This window comes from Ictalurus punctatus, chromosome 11 (genome assembly GCF_001660625.3).
Source record: "Ictalurus punctatus breed USDA103 chromosome 11, Coco_2.0, whole genome shotgun sequence".
Lineage (NCBI taxonomy): Eukaryota > Metazoa > Chordata > Actinopteri > Siluriformes > Ictaluridae > Ictalurus > Ictalurus punctatus.
This window is the reverse complement of record NC_030426.2, coordinates 17,019,085-17,042,629: the sequence shown is the minus strand read 5'-3', so window position 1 is coordinate 17,042,629 and position 23,545 is coordinate 17,019,085. Positions and strand designations below refer to the sequence as shown.

At 38.6% G+C, this 23,545-nt stretch overlaps 1 protein-coding gene across 1 annotated transcript; it reads right to left on the bottom strand.

The window, feature by feature from the left end:
- LOC108271983 (unconventional myosin-VIIb) lies at positions 1-21,388 on the bottom strand. Its single transcript, XM_053683528.1, has 48 exons — positions 21,213-21,388; positions 20,827-20,864; positions 20,327-20,428; positions 20,091-20,240; positions 19,214-19,398; positions 16,350-16,471; positions 16,090-16,232; positions 15,891-16,004; positions 15,650-15,803; positions 15,452-15,528; positions 15,238-15,357; positions 15,002-15,144; positions 14,688-14,898; positions 14,189-14,324; positions 13,896-14,059; positions 13,666-13,806; positions 13,371-13,529; positions 13,156-13,248; positions 12,977-13,071; positions 12,797-12,881; positions 12,431-12,649; positions 12,037-12,246; positions 11,659-11,871; positions 11,386-11,553; positions 10,749-11,033; positions 10,482-10,642; positions 10,199-10,325; positions 9,986-10,105; positions 8,945-9,118; positions 8,635-8,862; positions 8,058-8,225; positions 7,804-7,921; positions 7,587-7,713; positions 7,304-7,455; positions 6,676-6,857; positions 6,330-6,448; positions 5,971-6,125; positions 5,305-5,458; positions 4,657-4,812; positions 3,809-3,914; positions 3,586-3,699; positions 3,373-3,460; positions 2,577-2,683; positions 2,244-2,429; positions 1,342-1,458; positions 1,155-1,238; positions 855-974; positions 1-722 (listed from the first exon to the last, which is right to left on the bottom strand). The coding sequence occupies exons 2-48, from the start codon at positions 20,842-20,844 to the stop codon at positions 630-632; spliced, it is 6,663 nt and encodes a 2,220-aa protein (XP_053539503.1). The 5' UTR covers positions 20,845-20,864; positions 21,213-21,388; the 3' UTR covers positions 1-629.
- Between the last annotated feature and the right edge of the window lie 2,157 nt (positions 21,389-23,545).

Here is a 23,545-nt window from a genome sequence, read left to right as displayed (position 1 = left end):
CACTGTTAATAATAAAGTTTTATTTTTGAATACACAATAAGTTAAATAAACTCCCCAGACATCACTCTGAATGATCCTTCACTTGGTGTATGATCCTATAAATAAGAGTTAATATAAGCAATAAGCATTGAGTCATGTTCTTTTTATTTGGCCATTTTTACTAAAGCAACTCTTTCATTAAGATAAAAGTGCAAATACATTTATACAAACCGCTAGTTTAGGAAACAAATAATCACTATTTCATAGTACTGTATTATATATTCATGGTCTAAGCAAATTTAAATGATGTTATATCTTAAGAGCCGATTTTGGGAGTGACATAAAGTATAGCAATACATTGTTCTTTTCATTTGGAAATAAATAAATAAATGATTTTTGAAAAAGAACAACAGATTCACTTTAAACATCTTACCAATAACCGGAAGAGGAAAAGGCGAATCTGAAAGATCTTAAATCATACGCAGTAAGAGGATTTTAATTACTGAACATATCACTTAATATTCATATCAAGCTTGTTTAAGTACATAATGTATGATCCTATGTGGCAAATATAAAGATTGGAAGTGAAAGTGTGTATGTTTAAAGGCAGAATAAAATAATTTCATAATTTTTCCAGGTCACATCAGGGTTCAGTTCATGCGGTGATTCCTCGCTCTTGGTGCTCTTCTCTCGTTCAGATACATGGTGGCATAGGATGTCAACAAATCATCAATTTTGTAGCCCTTATGAAGTAAAAAATTTAAAAAGAGAGAGAGCGAGAGAGATCAAAATAATTAGATTAAATATTGCAAAAACCATTTAAAACCTGAAAAGGCTGTGGGGCCAAAGGGACTGAAGCAAACTGTATTACTCACCAGGGAGGTTTCACACAGAATCTTGTTTCCTTTGACCAAATTGCCTATAGTCATGTGGAAGTATGTGCTCCCACTGCACCAGTTTGCAATCATATTCAATGGGTGTTTCGCTAGGACATCCTTAAAAATGAACCGGAAATATTTACTAACTGATTCATAAAAATCACAAGCTAGAAAATACTAATGCAAATATCTATCTGATAGTTACAAGGAAACAACAAAACTATATCTGAACAACAAACACAACTTTTTTGGTTATTTGAAACTTGTATGAATTAAAGCAATGAAAATGACATTTACCTTGGTTTTAGGATGTATGATTGTAACCCCCTGTTTGCTGATGGCAAGCCTCACAATGTTAGGGAAGTTGGGTTCAGATGTTTGCTGCATTTAGAGAACATTTTACACAGAGTAGGTATGAATTCACAACATGAAAATCAGCACTGACTTAGTAGGCATCTGACTTAGTAGGGTCACATTTCATTACCTTCACTTCAAAGAAGGCACAGCCAAATGTGGGCCACTTAAAGATGACCTTCAGGAAGGCTACCTTGGCGTCGTCCGCTGTCATGTTTCCCTGTTTGTTGTAAGCAGCAGTAATACTCTACAGTAGAGGGATTAAAGAACAGCATATTACATGAAATTTGTGCTCACTATGGAACGATACATAGAGGAAAATATTGAAAAATGTGTAAGTGAATAACCGAAGATAATGAAAAATGAGATAAGAAAGAAAAACACAGTAGGAGCAGTACACCAACACTAACAATATTATATTTAGTTGCATATTTTATCTGTTTATAGTTACATTAAATGTTATAGAACATCTCCAAAACCAAGTTGCTGCCATCATTTATGTTTTAATAGCTATATATATATATATATATATATATATATATATATATATATATATATATATATATATATATATATATATATAAACAGTCCCCTCACCAGCCTGTCTTTATTCTTTCTAAAGTAAATAAGACAAAAATGCAGCTTGTCATGCCAGTGAGAAACTGGAAAGCAGTCTATCCTGAAGACTCTCCTTTCTTGGAAAATTTTAAGTTACAACTTTACCTTTGACTGTTACATAACTGAAACTGGAGACTCCTTCCAAAAATACATCTTTTTATCATTTAACATCTTTAAATGTCTTTGAATCTATTTATGTGGAGCATCCACCATACAAGTCTCTGTATCAGCTGTTACTACAGAAACACTAACATGTTAGAATGAGCTCTGAATCTGTGATTTAACCTGCATCTGAACTCCAGTTATAGCTGGTGTTATAGAAAATGAACATCCTCTGACCTATCAGCATTGGGCATTCAGCAGTACTGTGGTATAATAAGAAACAATGACATGCATAATGCCAGCATTTCTTACCTTTTTCCAGTCCTCAGCTGACATGGCTTTTAGCTGATCATTGGGCACAAGCTCTTTCAGCATCTTAGTGATCATGACTAACTGAGTCTTATCATTTTCCACTTTCACCCTGAAGAGGAGAGCGGCCAGCTGCACCATTTCCTCTTTAGTGCAGTGGTGGTACCCACGCAGATACTTGGGCAACTCCTGTGTGCAAATAGAATTAGTGTCGGTTAACGAGTAACATCATCAAGCTGACCGATTCCTCAGATCATAGCTTCCTCAGGTTAGAATTAGATTAATCATATGTGGTTGGAAAGAAAAAAAAAGGGGGGGAAGACGAACGGAGTTCACCTGGGGATAGTGGAAGATACAATCTGCTTCCTGATCTCTGCCAGGGATTACGTTGAACCACAATTTCCTCATGAAATACACCTGGTATGAAATGTTCACTGGTCCTCCTGCAGTTTAAGCACAACCATGTAAGCACATGACATATAATCACTGCAACTTTGACTGGTTATTGTGCTTTTCATTGAGGTTAAACTTTTGTGGGGATTACATTGTACTTCAATTGAAGAAAAAAACAAGCACTCTGCAGAATAAATCCATAAGGATTATTTCTACTGTAATCCTTTAAACTGGGGGCCACTAACTGGTGGACCACGTTGTGAATGTGAACCCAGAAAACTAGAAGAAAAAAAAAACACCTGTACATTCAATATATGACAAAATGGCCTTAGTTTAGCGACTCAAGATTTCTAAACATGAACCAATGCAGCTTCAGTAGCAGATCCTGTGGTGCAGCTTATCAAGTCACATTAATGTATGTAAATGTATTACATCTATTCAGAGTTCATGGCATTGGTAAATTGTAACATAAAGCACCACTACGAAGCACAACATAACTACTTCAAATTTAAGAGTCTTATTTATAACCATAAACTAATCACTAAAGGTTAAGCATTAATAAGTAACAGTTGTAATCATTCGGTCATGTTATCCAGAGCTTAGTTTTAGGAAAGCTAGAAAAATGCAAAAAAATCTTTAAACAAACTGGACCTTCACAAATTTTAACTGAATAAACCTAGATCCAAAGCAAGGCATCTCATGACATTTGAGCAGCCTTTATATATTACCATGAACTTACCATCCTTCACCATCTTAGTTTTTCTGGACCAGTCGGTCATCTTTCTCAGACTGTCGAGGAAGTATTCTGCCTCATTCAAACTCAGAACCTGGCCAAAACAAAGGAAGCCAACTGCCAGTTAACATGCAAGGTGACTCTTTAATATCATGGAATAGATAAATAATCACTAGTGATAACTAGTAGATAATCACGAGCAACGGTCTTGGCACACACCTTGTCTGGTGTTTTTACAAAGATGCTGAAGCCATCGTCTGAGATCAGCCCGAGTTTAGAGGTGATAGTTTTGATCAGATCTCGGTTCTTGGTGTTAGTTGCGACTTCAAATAACTGTTCAGAAAAGAGGGATCTCAACATCACTGGGTGCCAGATTTACACACAGTTCCCTTGCTTCATTTGTTAGTTTATCTAATAATGTGGTAGTTTTGTGTTGCATTACCTCCTCTGTGTCATTAGGGAAAAAGACTTTGTGGAAGATCTTAACACGGTTCTGTTGAATGGCGTCCAACTCGATCTGGTGAGGCGGTAGCTGCCTAGGTTCCATTCTAGAGAAAGAATACACACACAAGGTCCTTATGTGATATGCAATGTAGATAGTGTGTATATAATAATCAAATATATAAATATCAAACTTGTCAACTATGTCTTGTTATTTTTAGTCTTATATGTCTGGAGTGTTGAGTTGAGCTGCATGTCAAGCAGATCAGATGTGATTTTGGTATTTAACACTGGATATCATGACCCACTGACATTTTCCTGGCACGCATACAAGTTCTGAACGCTGCACAAATAGTTATGTTGATATGTCAATACAATAATATCATGTTTAAGGACTGACAAGTTTGAGGTTAACATCAGTGCTACAGTTAATGACAGAAGACTCTGAGGAAGCAACAATTTATTCAACAATTTATTCAGCTGCATTACTGTGTTTGGGCTAAAATTGCAGGACAATTTGGTCATTATCTTATAAGGTAGTGGCTGAGGAATGTAACAAACATGCTCTTAGAGATGTTTTTGGTCTTAAAGACCAGGACTTTAGCTCTAAAACCACTTTGTCAAAGACTGAAAGGAGCCTCCATTCTAAACTTACTGATGTGGAATTTAAACTGCACGGTTTTATCACAATCAATTTGTTTCTAAATCAGTTTATCTAATACTTGTATGTAGTTGAGTACGTAGTTATTCATCAGTCAATGTGGTTTCATCATGACTTTAACCTAAACACAAACAGGTCTAAGCTAGGTCTCCTACATTGTGCATGGTGTATCATGAAGGTGTGTGTACCTCAGAGCACCCTGCAGTCTACGTAGGCAATCAGAGGCCAGTGCCTCCCGCCGCCGGGTGTCCAGAAAGCGCTGGGCATGTTTCAGCAATGAATTACTGGGGGGGAACAGACCACAACACAGCCACAGCAACTGCCAACCCTGATCCATGCTGTGCCTGAGAGTCAAAACATAGCATATACTCAAATTAATATCTATTAACTTCACCTGGTATGATACTTCTGTAACTACAAAGTGGCACACTTTTACTGTTCATCACTATACAAGTACAAGGCCACTTACACAGGAAGAGGTAGTTTGACTGACATTGCAAATGTCCAACTACGTTTACTCACCACTGCTTCTAATACTTTTTTTTTTTTAATGAAGAAATGCATCACAAAGTTGGATTTATTGTAGTTGGATTTGAACCAGGTTAAAGTTTGAAGATTGTTTGTACCAACCAAGGTTTCTGATACAATCAAGTTCACCAGGCCATCTGTGACCGAGCTATTTCATAACCTTGTGCAACTGTCCATTTATAACAGTAAATGTGCAATTTAAACAGGACATATTCCAAGGTTTTCATTCAGATTGTATACCAAATTTACAGAACACTAAAAGAGCCAGATATTACATCTGTTCTCCACGAACATGTGGTTTTCCTTACCGGTTGTTATTGCTTGTCATTTGCTTCATGATCTGGCAGTAGATCTCATCTCTGAGTGCTTCATTCTGAGTGGCTGGTTCAAAGATTTGGTCTGTGAGCTCCAGTGGACTCTGAATTTGTCTGGTAGGATAGTCACCCATGTACTTGAGGATTGGTACACAAGGGATTCGTAAAGGAACTTATAACCACTGCATAGATGTATTATTACTTCTACCAAAGAATACTTACTACTAATAATGTCTGGCCTATCATCTTAGCTAGGCGTGTATACGTATATCAATAGTTATTTTTATGATATAGGCCTCTTGCAAATCCAAAATGCACAATAATGTTTATATATTGTTTAATCAAAGTAAATGGAACACTTCACTACTATTTAAAGCAAATTCAATTTAAATATGTTGTTTAGGAATGAATGGTTAACTGCAAATTGAGATGGTGCATGAGTTTCTCAGCTACTCAGCTAAAAAGAAAATTTCTTCTTTCCTCATTCATTTCAATAATCATGTATCAAACTGCATGATTAATGAGATTTGTTTATTTAATGAGATTTACACTGTAGAACCTACACTATGGTGAAAACATTTATGAAATAGCACCTAGACTTTTTTTTTTCTCTTTAATTTCAGGTGCAGATTGTGCATGTCTCTGATAAGTAAAGGATATCAGTGAAGGCCTGGCAGGCCTGATGGCTGAGCTCTGGGTTCCCCAGCAGTCTCTTAAGCAGGGGCTGTCTGATGGGCTCCCTGGAGTTTGCCCATAGCCTTTCAGGTGGCGCATTTTTAGAAATCACCTGCCTGTTCACATCTTTAGTGGGAGGTCTGAGGAAAAAGAAGCAATATATGCGCATGATCATTGTATCAAAATAGCTGGTTAATGTGATTAAGTGGCTACCAAAATTTCAGCATATTAAAAATGTCATACTACAAGGAGGAAAATCCTTTGTTATTTCGACATTTCTAATGACAAGTTAATTTTTAATTCTATAAAAATAGTGAATAATGGAGAGCAGTTTCTGGAGATACCTGAAGTACTCAATGGAGAAGTCTTTAAGTGTCGCAGGAGGTACTCTGTCTGTAATGGTTCCTTTGAGAGTGTCGTTAATCATATTCTTTCTCTGATCTGGGGACATGCTGAGCAAACTCTGAACAAACAAATCAGCCACAATCATTGAACAGTGTTCACTATTTTACAGGCCAAGAAGTCATGGTCTTCTGATCCTATTAAATTCAATGGAACAGCATCCCAGATTTAAAAATGACTATTAAAAATGGTTAATAATACACAGGTCATCATACATGATGTTGTTAAAGGAAATCATTTTTTGGTGGCCTTGTGGTGTAGTTTGTGAATTACTCAGAAAATCCTCACCAAGAGTTCATTACTGGGTTTAGTCGAAGTAGGTAGAATGTAGATGGCATCTGTAGGTACTGCCCCCTTTTGTCCAGTTCGCTCATTCTGTCCCTTCACCCAGCCATGGTTTGCAGAAAATTCACTGTCTTTAATAAGGAGGATAAGCTCTGCTTTTTTGAAACTAAGAAAGGTAGGATCATCTGAAAGAGAGAAAAAAAATCCCCTGGAATTATTGCTGCAAAAATACTGCTGCTGCACAAATGACAAAATATGAAAATAATATGATATAATATGAAAATAAAATAATTATTTTGACTATAGTGCTATAAAATCCCTCATCAATGCTTGCAGGTTCTCTCTTATAGGCAATATGATATCAGACACAAGAATGTGACTGCATGGAACCAAGGCAATGCTAGTCAGACAGCTAGCTCCTATACCTATATCATTGCTGTGCACCACTACTATATAAATGTGTATCTGAGAATAAAAAGTACTTTGGAAGCTTTGAGGTTCATGTTCTGTATAAATTCTGCATGAAACCAAGTATATCTGCATAGATTTGGGACTCAGACATCAGTGACAGTTGGATCTAACAGGCCTAAAAGCTATCTAGCAACGGTCTAGGATCTTAGAAATGGCTGACCTTGCCTGTTGACCTCCTGCAGAGCCACAGCATACTGAGACCTCTCTGTCAGGCCAGCCTGGAACAGAACCACCAGATCAACAATGTCTGCAGCATGGATAGCATTTAGCGTGAAGTCTCCTTTCAGAGTAAACAGACACACAGACTGGCTTCTAGGATGAGGAAGAGAAGGAGCAAAAACAGGATCAAATCACATGCTCAAATAAGTTGATGACAGTCCATTTTTGTAATTGTGGATCTGTTGAAGATATATCTGTCTTAAATTATTTGGGGAGAGATCTACCTCTTGGTGTTTATGGCATTCACCATTGGGAAGGAGAGTTCTAGAAACTTCCTCTCACGTTCATCCAGGAAGGTTATTCCGGTCCAGTTGATAGCTATGATAAATTTGTTCTTGGGTAGGGAAGGACCTGGAAATGTTTAATATCAAATGTGATGTAAATATCCTTTTGATGCACATTTTCTTTACAATAACACATTCGTTCCATTACTGTTTTTACCTGAAATCCTGGAAGCCTCAAAGAACTTTGAGAAGAACATTGGCCACTTCTGCCGTGCAAAGTCCACCACTTCTGCTTTTACGTGATCAACTTTGGTCTTTGAATTTATATATGGACCCTGATAGATAAAATTAAAACCTAGCAGTTACTGTGCAACTTCCTGTTTTTCAGTCAAAGCTTCACAGTAATACTTGCTTAACTACTTTTCATTGACAACACTCAGATAATGACGAGCACATAAATATCTGCCATACCTGAACATGTGCTGTGTGAACCATCTGAATCCATTTGGTCTCTGACTTATCTTCCAGTAGCTTAGAGGTAACACAATCCTGAACAACACTCTTTGCCTTCTCTATACTGTCGTCTGAGTTATACTGCACAAAGAAATGCTTCGCCGCCAACTGGACAACTACATCCTCCTGTGACAGATGGTAAAACACAGTAATTAGTCCCTATATCGCATGTGTTACAGTCAGTTTGAGTTTATACAGCTGTTTTGCTAAGTGTATTTGACTGTCCTAAAAGACTGTAAAGCAAATACCTCACTTTTTATGTTCTAATTGAAACTATTCCACATCAAAACGTTTAAACTATTTAGGTTTTTCGTTTCTCCATAATAAAAAAAAAAAAACCTCTTAGGTCAACCCTTGGATTAATCCTTTTTCCTTTAAGAAATCCTTCTCCTAAATAATGCAGAAAGAAAACCTTAATAATGAACAAATTAGATCACTAATGAACAGTGGTGTCTATGCAGTGTGACTCCACTCTAACAGATATTATCCTATCCATCTATGCACCATCAAACAGTGTCAAAGCATGCTCACTTACCTTCTCACGGTGGTACTCGCCATACTTCAGTCCTCTAATGACCTGTCTGTAGATGAGGTCTGTGCTGATGCTGTCCAGGTTGCAGTCATGCCAGGGGGTGAAGATCTCTTTGCGGAAGTAGAGACGCCAGGGGGCATGTTGCTCTTGCCCACCCTTCCTCCTCACCTCCTGCTCACACTGTGATATAGCATCCATCACATGCTCATGTCCACTGCCGAGAGACCATACCTTAGGGCACACAAGAATATACTTTAATTGAGCAGTCTGGATAACCTTAGTTAAAATACTGAATACCAGAGATATAACATACCTTGTCATAAACAGCCATATAAAGAGAGAAGCCAAATGTGTCTTGTAGTTTAATTTTCTGTGAGAGAATCTGACAGACTTCTTTAGAAGTAGATGCCGAGTCCACAGGCAGACTGAGAGTTCGTCCATCCATAAGAGTCACAGAGATGGCCATGGGTTTCTTAGTCTTGGTTGCCTAAAAAAAATAAAATAATAAAAGTAGGTACATTATTCATTATGCTTCAGAGTAGATTTTCTACAAGGTCAATACAATACTACTCAAGAGTTTGGAATGAACAGTTGAACAGATCAACAGTTGTAGATGATTGAGATGCATAATGTTGACCACAGTGGAATATTCAAATGAACAACTGTATGAGAACTTATGAGAACAATGTATGAGAACAATAATTATATTACTTATAGCAGTATATTAAAATATTTGTTAGATTCTTTTAATGCCTCGAAGGCATTCATAGGTTTGCCATGTCATAAAAAAAAAAAAAAGTCCTCCTCGTTACAGTGCAGCTAAACACATCTGAAGAAAACAATAACTGCTCTTGTTCATATACGCACATGTGCTTACAGATGTCTATGATTGGCTAGTGTTAAACTGATTGACACCAGAGCATAATGCCTCCCTAACCACTCAGAGGACAGTTCCAATTATGTGCTCTTGTACAACCCACAGATTGTAGCAGTACCATTGGGATTCAAACACACATCTCCTGATGACAGGGCAAATGTTTTTCTGTTGTGCCACTCAAGACAGAATACAACAGCTAATGTGTGTATGTTGGTTCTGGTTTAAAGTCTGCATTGTGTGAATGATTGTATAAAAACTGTTCCCAAAAGGTTTCCTGGGTTTGTATGTCTTGATGAAAGGTTTTACGTAGAATCATACAACAGCGTTTCCTTTTCAAAGACATTTCCAAGTAGAACATTTTGGTGAAACTGTGGCTATCCCGAAGAACTAGTGAGGTACTCTAAGAGCACATATGTTCATTTATTAAAAAAAAAAAAAAAAAAAAAAAAAAAAGCAATATGGTAGAATACTATTTACCTGTAGCTCAAGCCAGCTTGGAGGCTCTCCACGCACACCATTGGCCACAGTGCGCCTCAGTCTTTCTGCACAGTATGGAGCATATCCAACAGGCCCAAGACGAATGAAGCTTTGCAGGTACTGATAAGAGGAAACTTGACTAATAAGGAACTTGTAACTTAACTAAGTCCATTTAACTATGTTACGATTATGAGGTGGGAGTGCCTGACTCACCTTAATGAAGTGCTCAGTGGGAGGGAAGATGCCCAGGCAAAGAGAAAGAAGGATCCAACCTCGGTAGAAGCTGCTGCGATTCCCATTCTCTTGGAGTTGCTTACAAATCTGACAGTAGATTTCATCTCTAAGAAATAGAAACCCAATGTGTATAAATGTGCAGTCACCAACCCAGTGCTACACTTCTTAGAACCTATACAGTATTTCAGGAAAAAAAAGAAGTAGTTCATAAGAATTTGGCTTGTTTCATACAATCATTAACATTTTCTTTGAAGTCGCCCACCTGAGGTCACGTCTGACAATACCATATCCTACAATGATATGCAACTTTTCAAGAGATGTGAGTGGACGGTCCAAGGTGAACCCTTCCTCAATCATGTTCTCTTCTTCCTCGGTAATAGTTTGTACAGTGGGTGGTTTGGAAACCTCAGTGCCATCCTCTGGCTGTTTATGCAGAAATGGATGAATTAGGACACTGAATATTTTAAAATAACTTTTAATTCACTTAAAAAACATTAAGATGTCAGTTCACCAGTTGTATGTACCATACCTCCTCCTCAATGATGGATGGTTTTCGGGAAGCCTTTCTATTTGATGACCCTTGTTCAGGGATGGTGGAGGTCTTTCTGTTCCGGGTCAGCAGATCAGCAAAAGTAGAGGACTTCCTGTTTTTGGGACCTTCTGATGGTATGGAGGAAGGTTTCCTGGTTCGAACAACTTCCTCTGTCAGGGTTGATGTTTTCCTTTTTCCTGGCAGCAGATCTGTTGATTGCTTTCTGTTCTGAGGCAGCACTTCTGGGGCTGAAGAGTCTTTCCTTTTGTTTCTCAATAGTTTCTTTAAAAACACACACACACACACACACACACACACACACACACACACACACACACACACACACACACACACACACTTTATCATCTAAAAGTAAACTGTAATCACTACTCTATATATGTAAGTTCTTGGCCACTGTCACCACTGGCTTGCTAATTAGAAATCTAAAATCTACATTCAGATTTATGGAAAGCTACTTTTGGACAATGTCTATTGTTAAAAGGACTATACAAACTAAATAGAATAGAATTTAATTTTATACAATATTTAAATTTTAAAATTAAAATTTTAAAAAACAATGAAATCACGTTTAGTCTAAAAAACCCTTAAGGCCACATGTAGAGTTGTAACTTACCTGGTCCAGTCCAACCATGTGGCTGAGACGTCTGTCTTTCCTGGACACCACATCTTGCTGTAGAGAGTAATCAGCAATCGCTGATCTGCTTGTTGGGACTTTCTGAGCTTTTGGTTCAGGAAGATCTCCCATAAACCTCAAGATGATCCACCACACTGTTAGAGAAGCCTAAAAAGAGCAGCTCAATTAAATTTGTTTAGTTTTTAGTGCTACAGCAAGTCCAGCAGCACTTTCAAACTGCTGCATGACTGATGAACCAAAATTCTTATTTACCACCACATCATTTTCCTCTTCATGGTACAGCAGTGGTTGGCGCAGCCTCTGGCGCACATGAGTGGGTGTAGCAGCACCCTGGAAGTACATAGATGCAAACTTGGAAAATGAGTACTCATCTAGATCATCATAGTCTTCCTCAGGAAGCTCTTCCACCATAGGAGCATCATCAAGGTCGACTTCCTCCAACATAGTCCGTTTTCCATCTAAATCCTAGGAACAAACGTGGATTATTTTATCTTAAAATATTATTTCACTTATAAAAAATGCTGATATGACTAACAATAGTCAGCACAGAACAGTAAAAAGAAAGGGTGATATTCTGCTCAAATGTACAGTTACATAATTACAATTCAATCTAAAATATTTGCTTCTGACCTCAAAGCCTGAAGGTGCCTGGCCCTCCTGCCCTCCCACCATATTGGGCAGGAAGCCAAAGATTGTGTCCACCATTTCCTGATCATTGATTAACTCAGACTGTTCGGCAGCCTCTTTCTCTCTCTTCTGACGGAGGATGTCCTCTAGCTTCTTCTGTCTCTGCAGAGAAGCCAACTCTTCTGCCCTGCGATCCTGCAGTGACAAAAAGGCCTACAAACCACAGACATGATGAGTTAACTATGAGCTTTTCATCATAAAAATATCCATTAATAAGACAATAGTTTTTTATGTATAGAAAAGCCGGTGAATACTGAAGGTACAGTTTAATACAGTATTTATTAATATTTATGCATAGTGAATAGCATCAGGAGAAGCTGTCGTGTTAATAACGCACATCGTTCTTCATCTTCTGAACTGCTTTCCGGGAATGCATGCCTCTGACATGAGCCTGTAAGAGGATAACAGCAGCTCTCTTTCGCTTCCATTCCTTCCTGGCAAAGTAGGTATGGATCTGCGCCTGCAGCAGCAAGGTGGCCTTACGCTCCAGTTCGTACTGGCGAGCTAACTGACGAGAGCGCACAGTGGCCTGAAGACGAGCATATCCCAACTGGACCTGTGCATAAAATCACCAGATGGATCAGCACATTGTAGAAATACTGCCAACACTCAGATGCCTATCCAAAGATAGCCTTTGTTTAAAAAAAATGACTGTCTGAGAACCATTCAAGCCAAATATATTATCCAACTCCTGATAACTCACCACTTTATAGAGTTTTCTGCCTTTGTGTCCACGCCAGTACTTCTGCACAACCACAGCTGCAGACCTTTGTTTAAGAAACTGTTTCCTGCAATCAGGACGATTAGCATAATGAGCGTAGGACAATATTAAATGTATACATTTTTGTGGTTATAACCTCTCAAGATTATAAGCATAGCTAACCTGTGCTTGTATCCTCTCAGGACTTTCTGGATAACAAGCGCCTTCTCGTTCAAGGCCTTGTCCCGTTTCAGCTCCAACATGGTATCATGGAAATCCTGTAAGAGGGTTTGGATGATTCAAACACTGGGTAATAAATCACAGTCTACAGTCCTAGATCATGACATGTTACATTACCTTACCTTCAAAAACACTTTGGTTTTGCCAATTTTCCAGTCATCACCAGCACTGAGCACATTCTTACAAATACTCTCACTGCATGCCTTGGCACTCTCCTGGAACAGAGTAAAATGTTTTTTGATTGAACACATCATTTATAACAGTGTGCATTTTTGCTGAACTCTTCAAACTCTAACCATGTCCTTACTCTAGATTTAAAAGGCCAAGTATTTCTCACCGTTTTTGGGTCACAGATGACGGAGTTGAGTAGGACACGATAGCGATCCAGAAATTGCTGGAAGGTGTGACGGATCGGGTAACCAGCTTTCCTGATGCGAATGGTCTCCATCATGCCCGAGTAGCGCAGCTGACGCAGACACAACTCTCTGTCAAACAGCTGGATTATACAGGAACCAACATGTGACCAAGAAAGAGAACATAATACATTCATCCCATTTCTCTAGCAAAACAGAGTTATTTAATTACACTTTAATATATAGAGGAATAACTGGATTATTTTGCACTGACATTACCATGGGTTTCTTAAAGTCATTCGGTTTGATGCAGCGAATGAAGTAAGGCTGGCATGCAGTCAGAGTTTTCATCAGGGAGTCCAGAGACTGACGAAACTGTCCACATAAAGTGGGCACTCGCTTCTTAGTGTCTGTCATTTGCTGAAAGTGTAACAGCATTAGCACCAAAGCTTCTAGCAATATGTTCATCATCATAACAGTAAGCAAGAGTTAATCTAACTTAAACTTACCCGCAATGAACTCATGGAGGTCATCACCATTTTGGGGTTGGCACTGTTCTTTCCATTGGTGGAGAGATCACTGTGGAAGATCTGTTTGAGCAGCTTATTGGTAGATGTGTCCACCAACATGATGAGATCTGAACTAAGAGCATCCCTGTTCTTTTCCAGAAAACCTTAAAAAAAAAAAAAAAGAGCAGAATTAAATAAATTTCAATACTTCCTGTGAAAAATGAAGCAATTTTGCTCCAAGACAGCAAGAAATTTCATCTATTGTTTGTAATGGATTACCTATTTCCATTTACCTTTTGAGTCATAATAAACTGGCCCAGCAAAATGATTGATTCCAAAATTCATTTCATGATTGTTCTTAGGCGGAATGTAGACTTTGCTCTTGTCATGACACTTTTGCATCTTTTGCAGCAAGGTGGTATCTGTGCCCTGACATTAAACAAAATCACACCAAAAAGTATTGCACATACAGTATATAACTACAAAGCAAACTCTGTTTGTCATCACATAACAAATAATTATACTTTATTTTCTAGTTATACCACAGTGCTGTTTAATTCTTAAATCTGATTGATAAGGTGGTGTTGATTAGCATCAACACTTTCCTACCTATCAGCAGCTCTGATAGTAGCTGAAGCTGTAACTCATAGTGAGTTTTTATTAATTATTATACTAGTAACGCACTAGTTCTAATATGTTATAATTTCTAAAGTAACAACTCATCCACAGGAACTTACATGGCAGATGTTCTATATAATCTGAGGCTAATAATAAATGGATTTAAAATTGTACCTTAGGAAAATGACTCTCCTCATCAATAAGAGAAAGAATGTTGAGAGGTTTGCTGGCCAGCACATCAAGGGTGCCCTGGTTATCGATGTAGTCGATGTGTTTCCACACAATGTTCTCGTTGGTGTACTCCTCCTGCTCCATCTTAAAGACATGCTTCACAAAGAACTGCTGTAGTTGCTCATTGGCAAAGTTAATGCACAGCTGTTCAAAACTGAAAGAAAGAGGCACACATATAAGAATAAAAGAATATAATACCAGTCAAATATAAGACAAATAGTATCAATGCATTTCTATTTTTTTTTTTTTTACAGAACCTGTTTTGCTCAAAGTTTTCAAATCCAAAGATGTCCAGCAAGCCTATTGAGTGACGGGTATCGTTGGACTCCTCAGAGGATGGCTTGTAGATGGCACTATTGATTTTCTCCACAATCCACACGAACAATCTTCCATAGATGGCCTGTGCAGAAAGATTACCCTTATGGTTAGCAGAGCTGGCTAATAGGAATAAAACAAACATTTATTTTTATATGATCACAAAATGGGTTCTTACCTTTACAAAGGCATCCCTGCCATAACTTGCTTGGTCTGTGGAAAGAGGTTTAGATACACTCTCTCTGTTAGTCATGAAGGACCTCTGAGTCAAACTTACATCTAGAACCTTTATGTCCACCTGGAGAGAAAAATATGAAACCAGTAAGTCACATTATGTCAAAGAGCATTTCACTATAATGGATACTTTTAATAAAAGTTCATTTAAGAATTACCTCCAACAACTGAGCAGCCATGGTGAAATGGGTAGAGGTGATAATCTCACAGCCTTCCAGATTTTTTGAAATGGTGGCTTAAATAAAAATGAAAACAGAAATCCTGAATTTAAACGCTATTATTATGGATTATCACAGTGAACATCCAATGATGTGATCCTGTAAACTTTTACCCTTAACCACTAACAGCCTCCTCACCCTCAAAGTCCATGTTGCCTAGGTGGAGGATGGCAGCAAGCAGCTTGTGAATTTCCCAGGACTCGTTCTCTGTGAATGTCAAGATCTTCATGGCTGAGCGAAAATGGGCATATTCCTTTATATCATCTCGCCCCTCACAGGAAGTGGACTTGCCCTAATTTAAAATCACAATGACTAGGTAAGCCATTATTCAAACCATTATCTTTGCAGTTATGAAAATTGATGTATGATAGCACCATACCATGGTCAGGTATTTGTACTGCACAGCATTACCCAGAGACAAAATTTTCTTCTGTTCAGCCTGCATACCCAACAGCATGTAGTAAAAGATGTGATAGTTCCTCTCCTCTTGAGCCTGAACAGGTTTTCAAATGTAATTTACACATCTCTCCATTTAACAACAAAACAATTAAACCTGGTGTCAATTTGTCAAGGTTTACCTGTCGACAGACACGTGATTTCTCCAGGAGGTACTGCTCAATGCGGGCTCCTTCAATGGATCCCCCCTTACTGAAGTGGATATCGATGTATTTCCCAAATCGACTAGAGTTATCATTGCGAATGGTCTTTGCATTACCGAAGGCTAGACACACAAGATTTTTTTTTCCAATATTTACACATCATCATAAAAAAACACACAATGATACAGAATATTATTTCCTTTTTTACTAAATGCACTGTAAAGGGTTGACTGAACTACCTTCCAGTATGGGGTTGGCTTCAAGGATCTGTTGCTCTATCCATGATCGCTGTCCACTCACTGCTGCCAGGAACTGCAGCATCAGTTTGGTGCTCTCTGTCTTTCCTGCACCAGACTCCCCACTGACATACACAAATTCACAAAACACAGACTGAGAATATGACACAAATATACAAGATACATCACGTTTTAATATTCTTTAATGTTACAAAATCTGAAATGTAAAGGATCGAATTCAACCAGCTTATTTATATAGCTAAACAGCTCTAAACACTAGTTGGGGATGTAACTATGATTCTGTGAACTCTGAAAAAGAGCCATGGGGTTGTCTCTCACCTGGATATGGCAAATGGTAAAAAGCGCACTTATATAGCACTTTTATCTAAAGCACTTTACACTGTGTATCATTCACCCATTCACACACACACACACACACACACACACACACACACACACACACACACACACACACACACACACACACACACCAATGGTAGCAGAGCTGCCATGCAAGGCACTAACTTGCCATCAGGAGCAACTTGGTGTTCAGTGTCTTGCCCAAGGACACTTCAGTATGTGGAGTCATGTGGGCCGGGAATCGGACCACCAACCCTACGATTAGTGGACAACCCACTCTACCACCTGAGCCACAGCCACCTCAGCTGGATATCCTCTAGTGCATGTGCGCATGTATGGCAAAATGTTCAGTATTTATTGGGTCTGTGGTGGTTCCACTTCTAGCCCTGGTGATGACCTGCCAGAAAATGGCCTCATACACTACTAGCATAGGTGGCAACTTGCCACTGTCCATGAGCCCCTGCAAAAAGGGCTAGAACTTCAGATGCTCCGTTCACACCCGGTCCAATTCATGGGGTGCACAACATTTTTAGAACAGTTTCCAACTGAGAGCATACAATGCCCTCTCAAAGCCTTCTACTGTTCTAGAATCATTTCCTAGACTGCCACAACGTTGTCAGCAAGCAACCCACTGCTCCAAGAGGCAAAAAGATAGGCAGAGATAGCTTGGTTGGGGGTGCCACACCTCTCCATTCATCTGTGACAATGAGGCTATCCAGGGAGAGAGTTTCTAGGCTGTCCCAACCACTAGCGCTAGCATCATAGGAAACAAGTTCTTGCTGGCCATTCCATTAGGAGACCTTTGGTTCAATTTCTGAATGCAGTGATAGAAGTTGGAATGTATGTAGTAGGCCTTGAGGCTAGTTGTTCCAAAGGGCTAGTTGTTCCCTGTTCCAAAGGGCTGTTTTGTTCCACTAGGGAGAGCCACAGTTCACAGTGTATTTACTCTGTATAGCAAAGAGGTCCATCTGTGCCTGGCCAAATTTCCCAGATCTGCTGCACCAACTCTGGTTGAAAGCTCCAATCCCCTGGGCATATGCACTGCCTCAACAGAGTGTCCACTGCATCACTGTCAGCTCAGTAGGTAAATTGCTCTCAATGAGGCGAGCCATCTGTCAGCCAACTTGAGGAGCTTCCCATGTAAGGAGGCGGGCATTTATTTTAAACTCATGCCTCCTTAGTTGTTTATGTATCTGACCATCACTATGTTGTCTGAATAGATCAGGATGTCTCAAAACAGGCAGGAAAAACTTGAGTGCCAGCAAGGCCACCTTCAATTCTAATAGGCGTATGCCTCAATTCTAATAGGCCATATGCCTCCAGAGAATTAGCACTAATGCCCCTCTCACAAACATGAGGATTTATTTTTGTGTACGGTATTTGGAGTTTAGTCACAGCTGGTTAAATTCCCTTAGACACTTTTCTAGACACTCAAAGCGCTTTATATTGTTTAGGGCGGTAGTCTCCTCAAACCACCACCAGTGTGTAGCATCCACCTGGATGATGCGACGGCAGCCATAGTATGCCAGAATGCCCAACACACACCAGCTATTGGTGGAGAGGAGAAGAAAATGATGTGGCCAATTTAAGGATGGAGATTATTAGGGGGCCATTATAGATAAGGGCCAATGGGGGAATTTCATCAAGACACCTGGGTTATACCCCTACCCTTTTACGAGAAGTTTAACGTCTCATCTGAAAGACGGTGCTGTTTTTACAGTATAGTGTCCCTGTCATTATACTGGAGTGTTAGGCCCCACATAGACCACAGGGTGTGTGCCCTCACTAATATCACTTCCAGCAGCAACCGTAGTTTTCCCCAGGAGGTCTCACATCCAGGTACTGGCCATGCTCAACCCTACTTAGCTTCAGTGGGAAACCAGGCAAAACCTAAGGGTGCTTTTGGCAAACTCTCTGCATTTACTCTGGTGAAATCTTCTCTTGATTGTTGACTTTGACATATATAACTAAGGAGGGTGTACTTAATCTGGCCAACTGTTGTGAAAGGGTGTTTATTCAGCAGGGTAGGAATTCTTCTGCCATCCATCACAGTTAATTTCTGTAGTAATTGGGCCTTTTGTTATTCCTGAGCAAACCAGTACATTCTTTTCTTTTAAGAATGTACCAAATAATTTTTTTGGCCACACACAATTATTTGGAATGTAACACATAATTTTTTTGGAACATTTTGCTAGTGTACGACAACCAACTCCTGATGGTTAAAAGGGTAAAACAGAACTACCCTCTATCCTATTCACAACATGCAGAAAACAGTTCAATTTATTATTACATTTGATCAAATTCATGACATTTATTATTTAAATTAATTCAATTTATTATTTAATTCAATTTATTATTATATTTTTATTGGGCTGCTATTTGGAATTAAGCTACTGTAAAACACCAGTGATGCATAAGCAGAAATTCAACAAACTGCCCACTGACACCCAAACACTTTTGAGGGTGACCTCAGACTAAGCACAGTAATAGGAGTGTGTTTGACTGACCTGATGATGCAGCACTGGTCTTGGCGGTTGCGGCGCATGTTAAAGAAGCAGCTGTCTGCAATGGCGAACACATGTGGGGGCAGCTCACCTAGACGGCGGTTTGTGTACTGTTGCACCTGCTCTAGAGTGTATAGTGGCAACAGCTGGTACGGGTTCACTGCCACTAGAATGGACCCTGTGTATGTCTGAGAAAAGAGAAAGTAAAGCCAATGTGTCACAAAAGTATATAGTCACCTATACACAGGGGAGGAGAGGTTGGTATAACTAGGCTGACTCCGCCCCATCCTCCCAGCATTTCAAAGATAAAAAGACATCAAAATAAGGTATTTTTTAGGATCCACATCAGATTATTTGATGTTAACAAATGTTTTAAGGCAGATTGTTTCAGATATTTGGGGAACCAAGTACAACAGCACCACCAATGGTCATAAGAAAAATACACAGAATGTCTTTAATTTCCATTATAATAGAAAACAAATGCCAAAACTTTTATCATAATTTTCCCAAAGTGTGTTTTAAAAAGTATTCTTTAGCACTACTTTATTTTGTATGGTGAATCCTGAATAAATTCAAGAAATATTTCCTCATAAGAAACTTATAACTGTGACACTCCCTCTGTTGCTGGGAAATAAACTTTATATAAGGAAATAGGACTGGTGGCTACACAGATATGTGCTGTAATACAGCCAGTGTGAGCTTCTGAACAAACAGAGGCATATTCGTTCCTATGGAGATAAACAGACCTGCTATTAACCACTGAGGGCAAAGTCTGTGACAAGCAGGTAACTCACCTTACACAGACAGAAACTTTCATTCAGTAATTCACTGAGCAGTGCACTGTTTTTATTTTACTGTCACTTGCAGCTGAGTCACTCACATAGATGATTCCCTCCCTGTGGCGAATCAGAAGGTTCCTGAGCAGGCCAGCCTCATTGAGGTCGCCCAGCCGAATCATGTCGTCTACGCCATTAATGGATGAGGCATGCATGTGCTTCAGGGAGCTGTCCTGTTTCTTGACCTTGTGCTCCTGGGATTTACATTACGACATAAAACATTCAGCTTTGTCACACATCTGACACATTGAATCAGTAGAACTCTGATGGGTGATATTACCTTTCCTTCATCATCTATGAGGTGAATTTGGCCTGATTCTGAGATTCTGACCTCAGCCCCGATTGGCACACCTACGCTAGTGTCCACCCACACATAATCGCCCTAAAGCAAAATGGAAATAGAAGATTTTAAAAAATCACCAACACATCAATTAGAGTATATGTGAAAGTTTTACATCATCTGGTCATTTTTAATAGTCGTAAGAAGTAAGGAAAAGCAGTTCAAATGTTGTAATGTTGAAAATGTTCACCAATCATTCAAAGCTGAAATGTTCAACATTACCACACAACAAGTTGAGTGGGCTAACTATACTACTACAAAACATTCCATTATCAAACAAATCCTCTTATAAGTATCCTAAACAGTAAGGACATAAAAATATCATTTAGATAATTGACACAAATTTTATAAACTTTCAATTTCAAATAATCATAAACTTATAAATTAATTATGACAAACTTAATAATTACATTTGAAAGCAGGTGTTCTAGAATAATTACCTGTCTTAAGACCACCATGACTGAGTTCTTTCCTCCCCCTGGTTAAGCGACACATGAGAATAAAAAAACAACAACTTGTAAATAAGGACATTAAGACACATCAATATGAAATCGGTTTTATCCACACAGACACATCCTACAGAAATCATATGATAAACCCTTCTGTGAATCTTCAGTACATTTATATATTTGATTATATGGCATAGACAATATTTTTACATAACCAGAACCGCTCCTGCCATGTATAGCCAAAGAGAATAGAGCAAAATATGACAAAAATCCACAAATTCTCACATACTCGCACAAATACTTACAATTCAGAATATTAGCCTGCACTTATAATTTTATATTCAAAAGCTTAAAAACAAGCAAAACTGCCATTTTACCTGTATTTACTGACAGATTGTCAAGTGGGGAAAAAAGCCTCTGGTCATTGCCTCGTTGTACTCCCAATGAGGATCAGATGGTGAGATTAGGCGTTTCCTTGCGAACAGCAGTCATTTATGGCACTTTGACTTTGTTCTCTGTGCATAAATCCTCCAGTTCAATCATAATGACAGCAATAGACAAGAATTCACCCTACTCTGTATTATATCACTGTCAAACTGTTAGAACTCAGCCCAAAGGATGTGCAGCCTATAGAGTATGGAATTTGATGTTTTCTCTCTTGTGTCTAGAATGTTAACTGTACCATTGTGTTCTGTACTATTTATAATGCATTAAAAAGAACTAGATGTTTTATATTTGAAAGGAAACTGATAACGACACAGGTGGCGTAATGACAAAAAATGCTGAACCTTTGGACTTGCAGAATGTACACCCCCTGGTTAGGTGATGTGGGGTTATTAAAGCAGTAGTCAGAAGTAGATAGCCAATCAGTTCAATTCAATGGACATTGTCACAAAGCAGCTTTACAGAAATATAAAAATTTAGGATATAAATTTTAAATGTATAAATTTCACGCAATAACACAGCTAAATCACATTGCACATATGTCAGAGCAACAGTTCTGTGAAAAAGTATTTGCCTGATTTCTTTTTTTGTGAATATCCCATACTAAATTGTTTCAGAAATTAAAACAATGGCAACCCGAGTAAACACAAAATACAGTTTTTAATGCTAATATTATTTATTAAAGCAAAAATGTTATCCAATACCAACTAGGCCTGTGTGAAAATGTATTTGCCCCTGTAGTTACTAATTCCTATGAAACTGTATTCATCTATGAATCTATGAAACTGTATTTATAATGGGGTTCAGCTAAACTGGACGCAACCAGGCCTGATAACTGCAAATAAAATCAACACTTAAACAGAAATTTTTCAACAGCATCAATTTGATTAAAAGGTTTTATCCAGTAACACACTATGCCGAAATTCCAGAAATTATGACATATACATTTATGACATTTGGTCTTATCCAGAGCAATTTACATTTATCCCATTTATACATCTGAGTAGTTGAGGGTTAAGGGCCTTGCTCAAGGGCCCAACAATGGCAGCTTGACAGTGCTGTGGTTTGAACTTCCAATCAGTAGCCCAATGACTTAACCACTGATCTACCACTGCCCCATGATGAGAATGAAGATGATTGAAATATATATCAGTCAATATATGTGAAAGTTACTAAACTATTTCAAAAGGACCACAGTGAAAGCCATAATCTCCAAATGGCACAGTTGTGAACCTTCCCAGATGTGGCCAACCTTCCAAAATTCCTCCAAGAGCACAGCAACTACTCATCCAGGAAATCACAAAAGAGCCAAGGACAACATCAAAGGACCTACAGGCCTCTCTTGCATCAATAAAGGTCACTGTTCATGACTCCACTGTTCTGACTCCATCAGAAAGACACTGGGCAAATAGTGGTGAGGTGAAAACCACTGCTAACCCAAAAGAACATTAAAGCTTGTCAGGGGTCCCATTACATCTGGAGTAAACCAAACACCAAATTTCACAAAAAGATCATCATACCTACGGTCAAGCATGGTGGTGGAAGTGTGATCTTGTGGGGATGCTTTGCTGCTTCAGGGAATGGGCAACTTGCAATAATTGAAGGAAACATGAATTCTGCTGTCTACCAGAAAATCCTAAAGGAGAATGTCCGGTCTTCAGTCCATAAGTTGAAACTCAAGTGCAACTGGATTATGCCGCAAGAGAATGATCCAAAGCATAGGAGCAAGTCCTAGTCCTAGAAATAAGTGAAAGACTGATCTCCAGTTATCAGAAGCGTTCTGTTGCAGTTATTGCTGCTAAAGGTGGCACAACCAGATTTTAAGTTTAAGGGGACAATTACTGATCCTGAAATCCCCCTGTATCTAGAGGTTGTGTCATTTTGGGTAATAATATATACTAATTATTTTTACATACTGAAAGCAGTTCAGCCTTTATACTCCCATACACCAGATACACTCCCCAGTTATGCTTCATGAACCCCTAAAGGTTCCCAGACCCTAGTCTGAAAACCACTGCTATAGATATAATTAAAAGTAACAGAATAATAAATCTATGAATCTCTAAAAGATATCTACCAGAAAATAAACAAAAAGTCAAAACTCTGGGAACAAAGAATAATTGTAAATGTGATTAAAATACTGCTGCAGAACGCACTTAATGACATCATATTTATGCCTTTAAGAGATACTGTTTAGTGGTTTGTTAATAAACCAATTATAAGAAATTAATAAGTGGCTTACTGTTTACAGCCTAGTTAATTAATG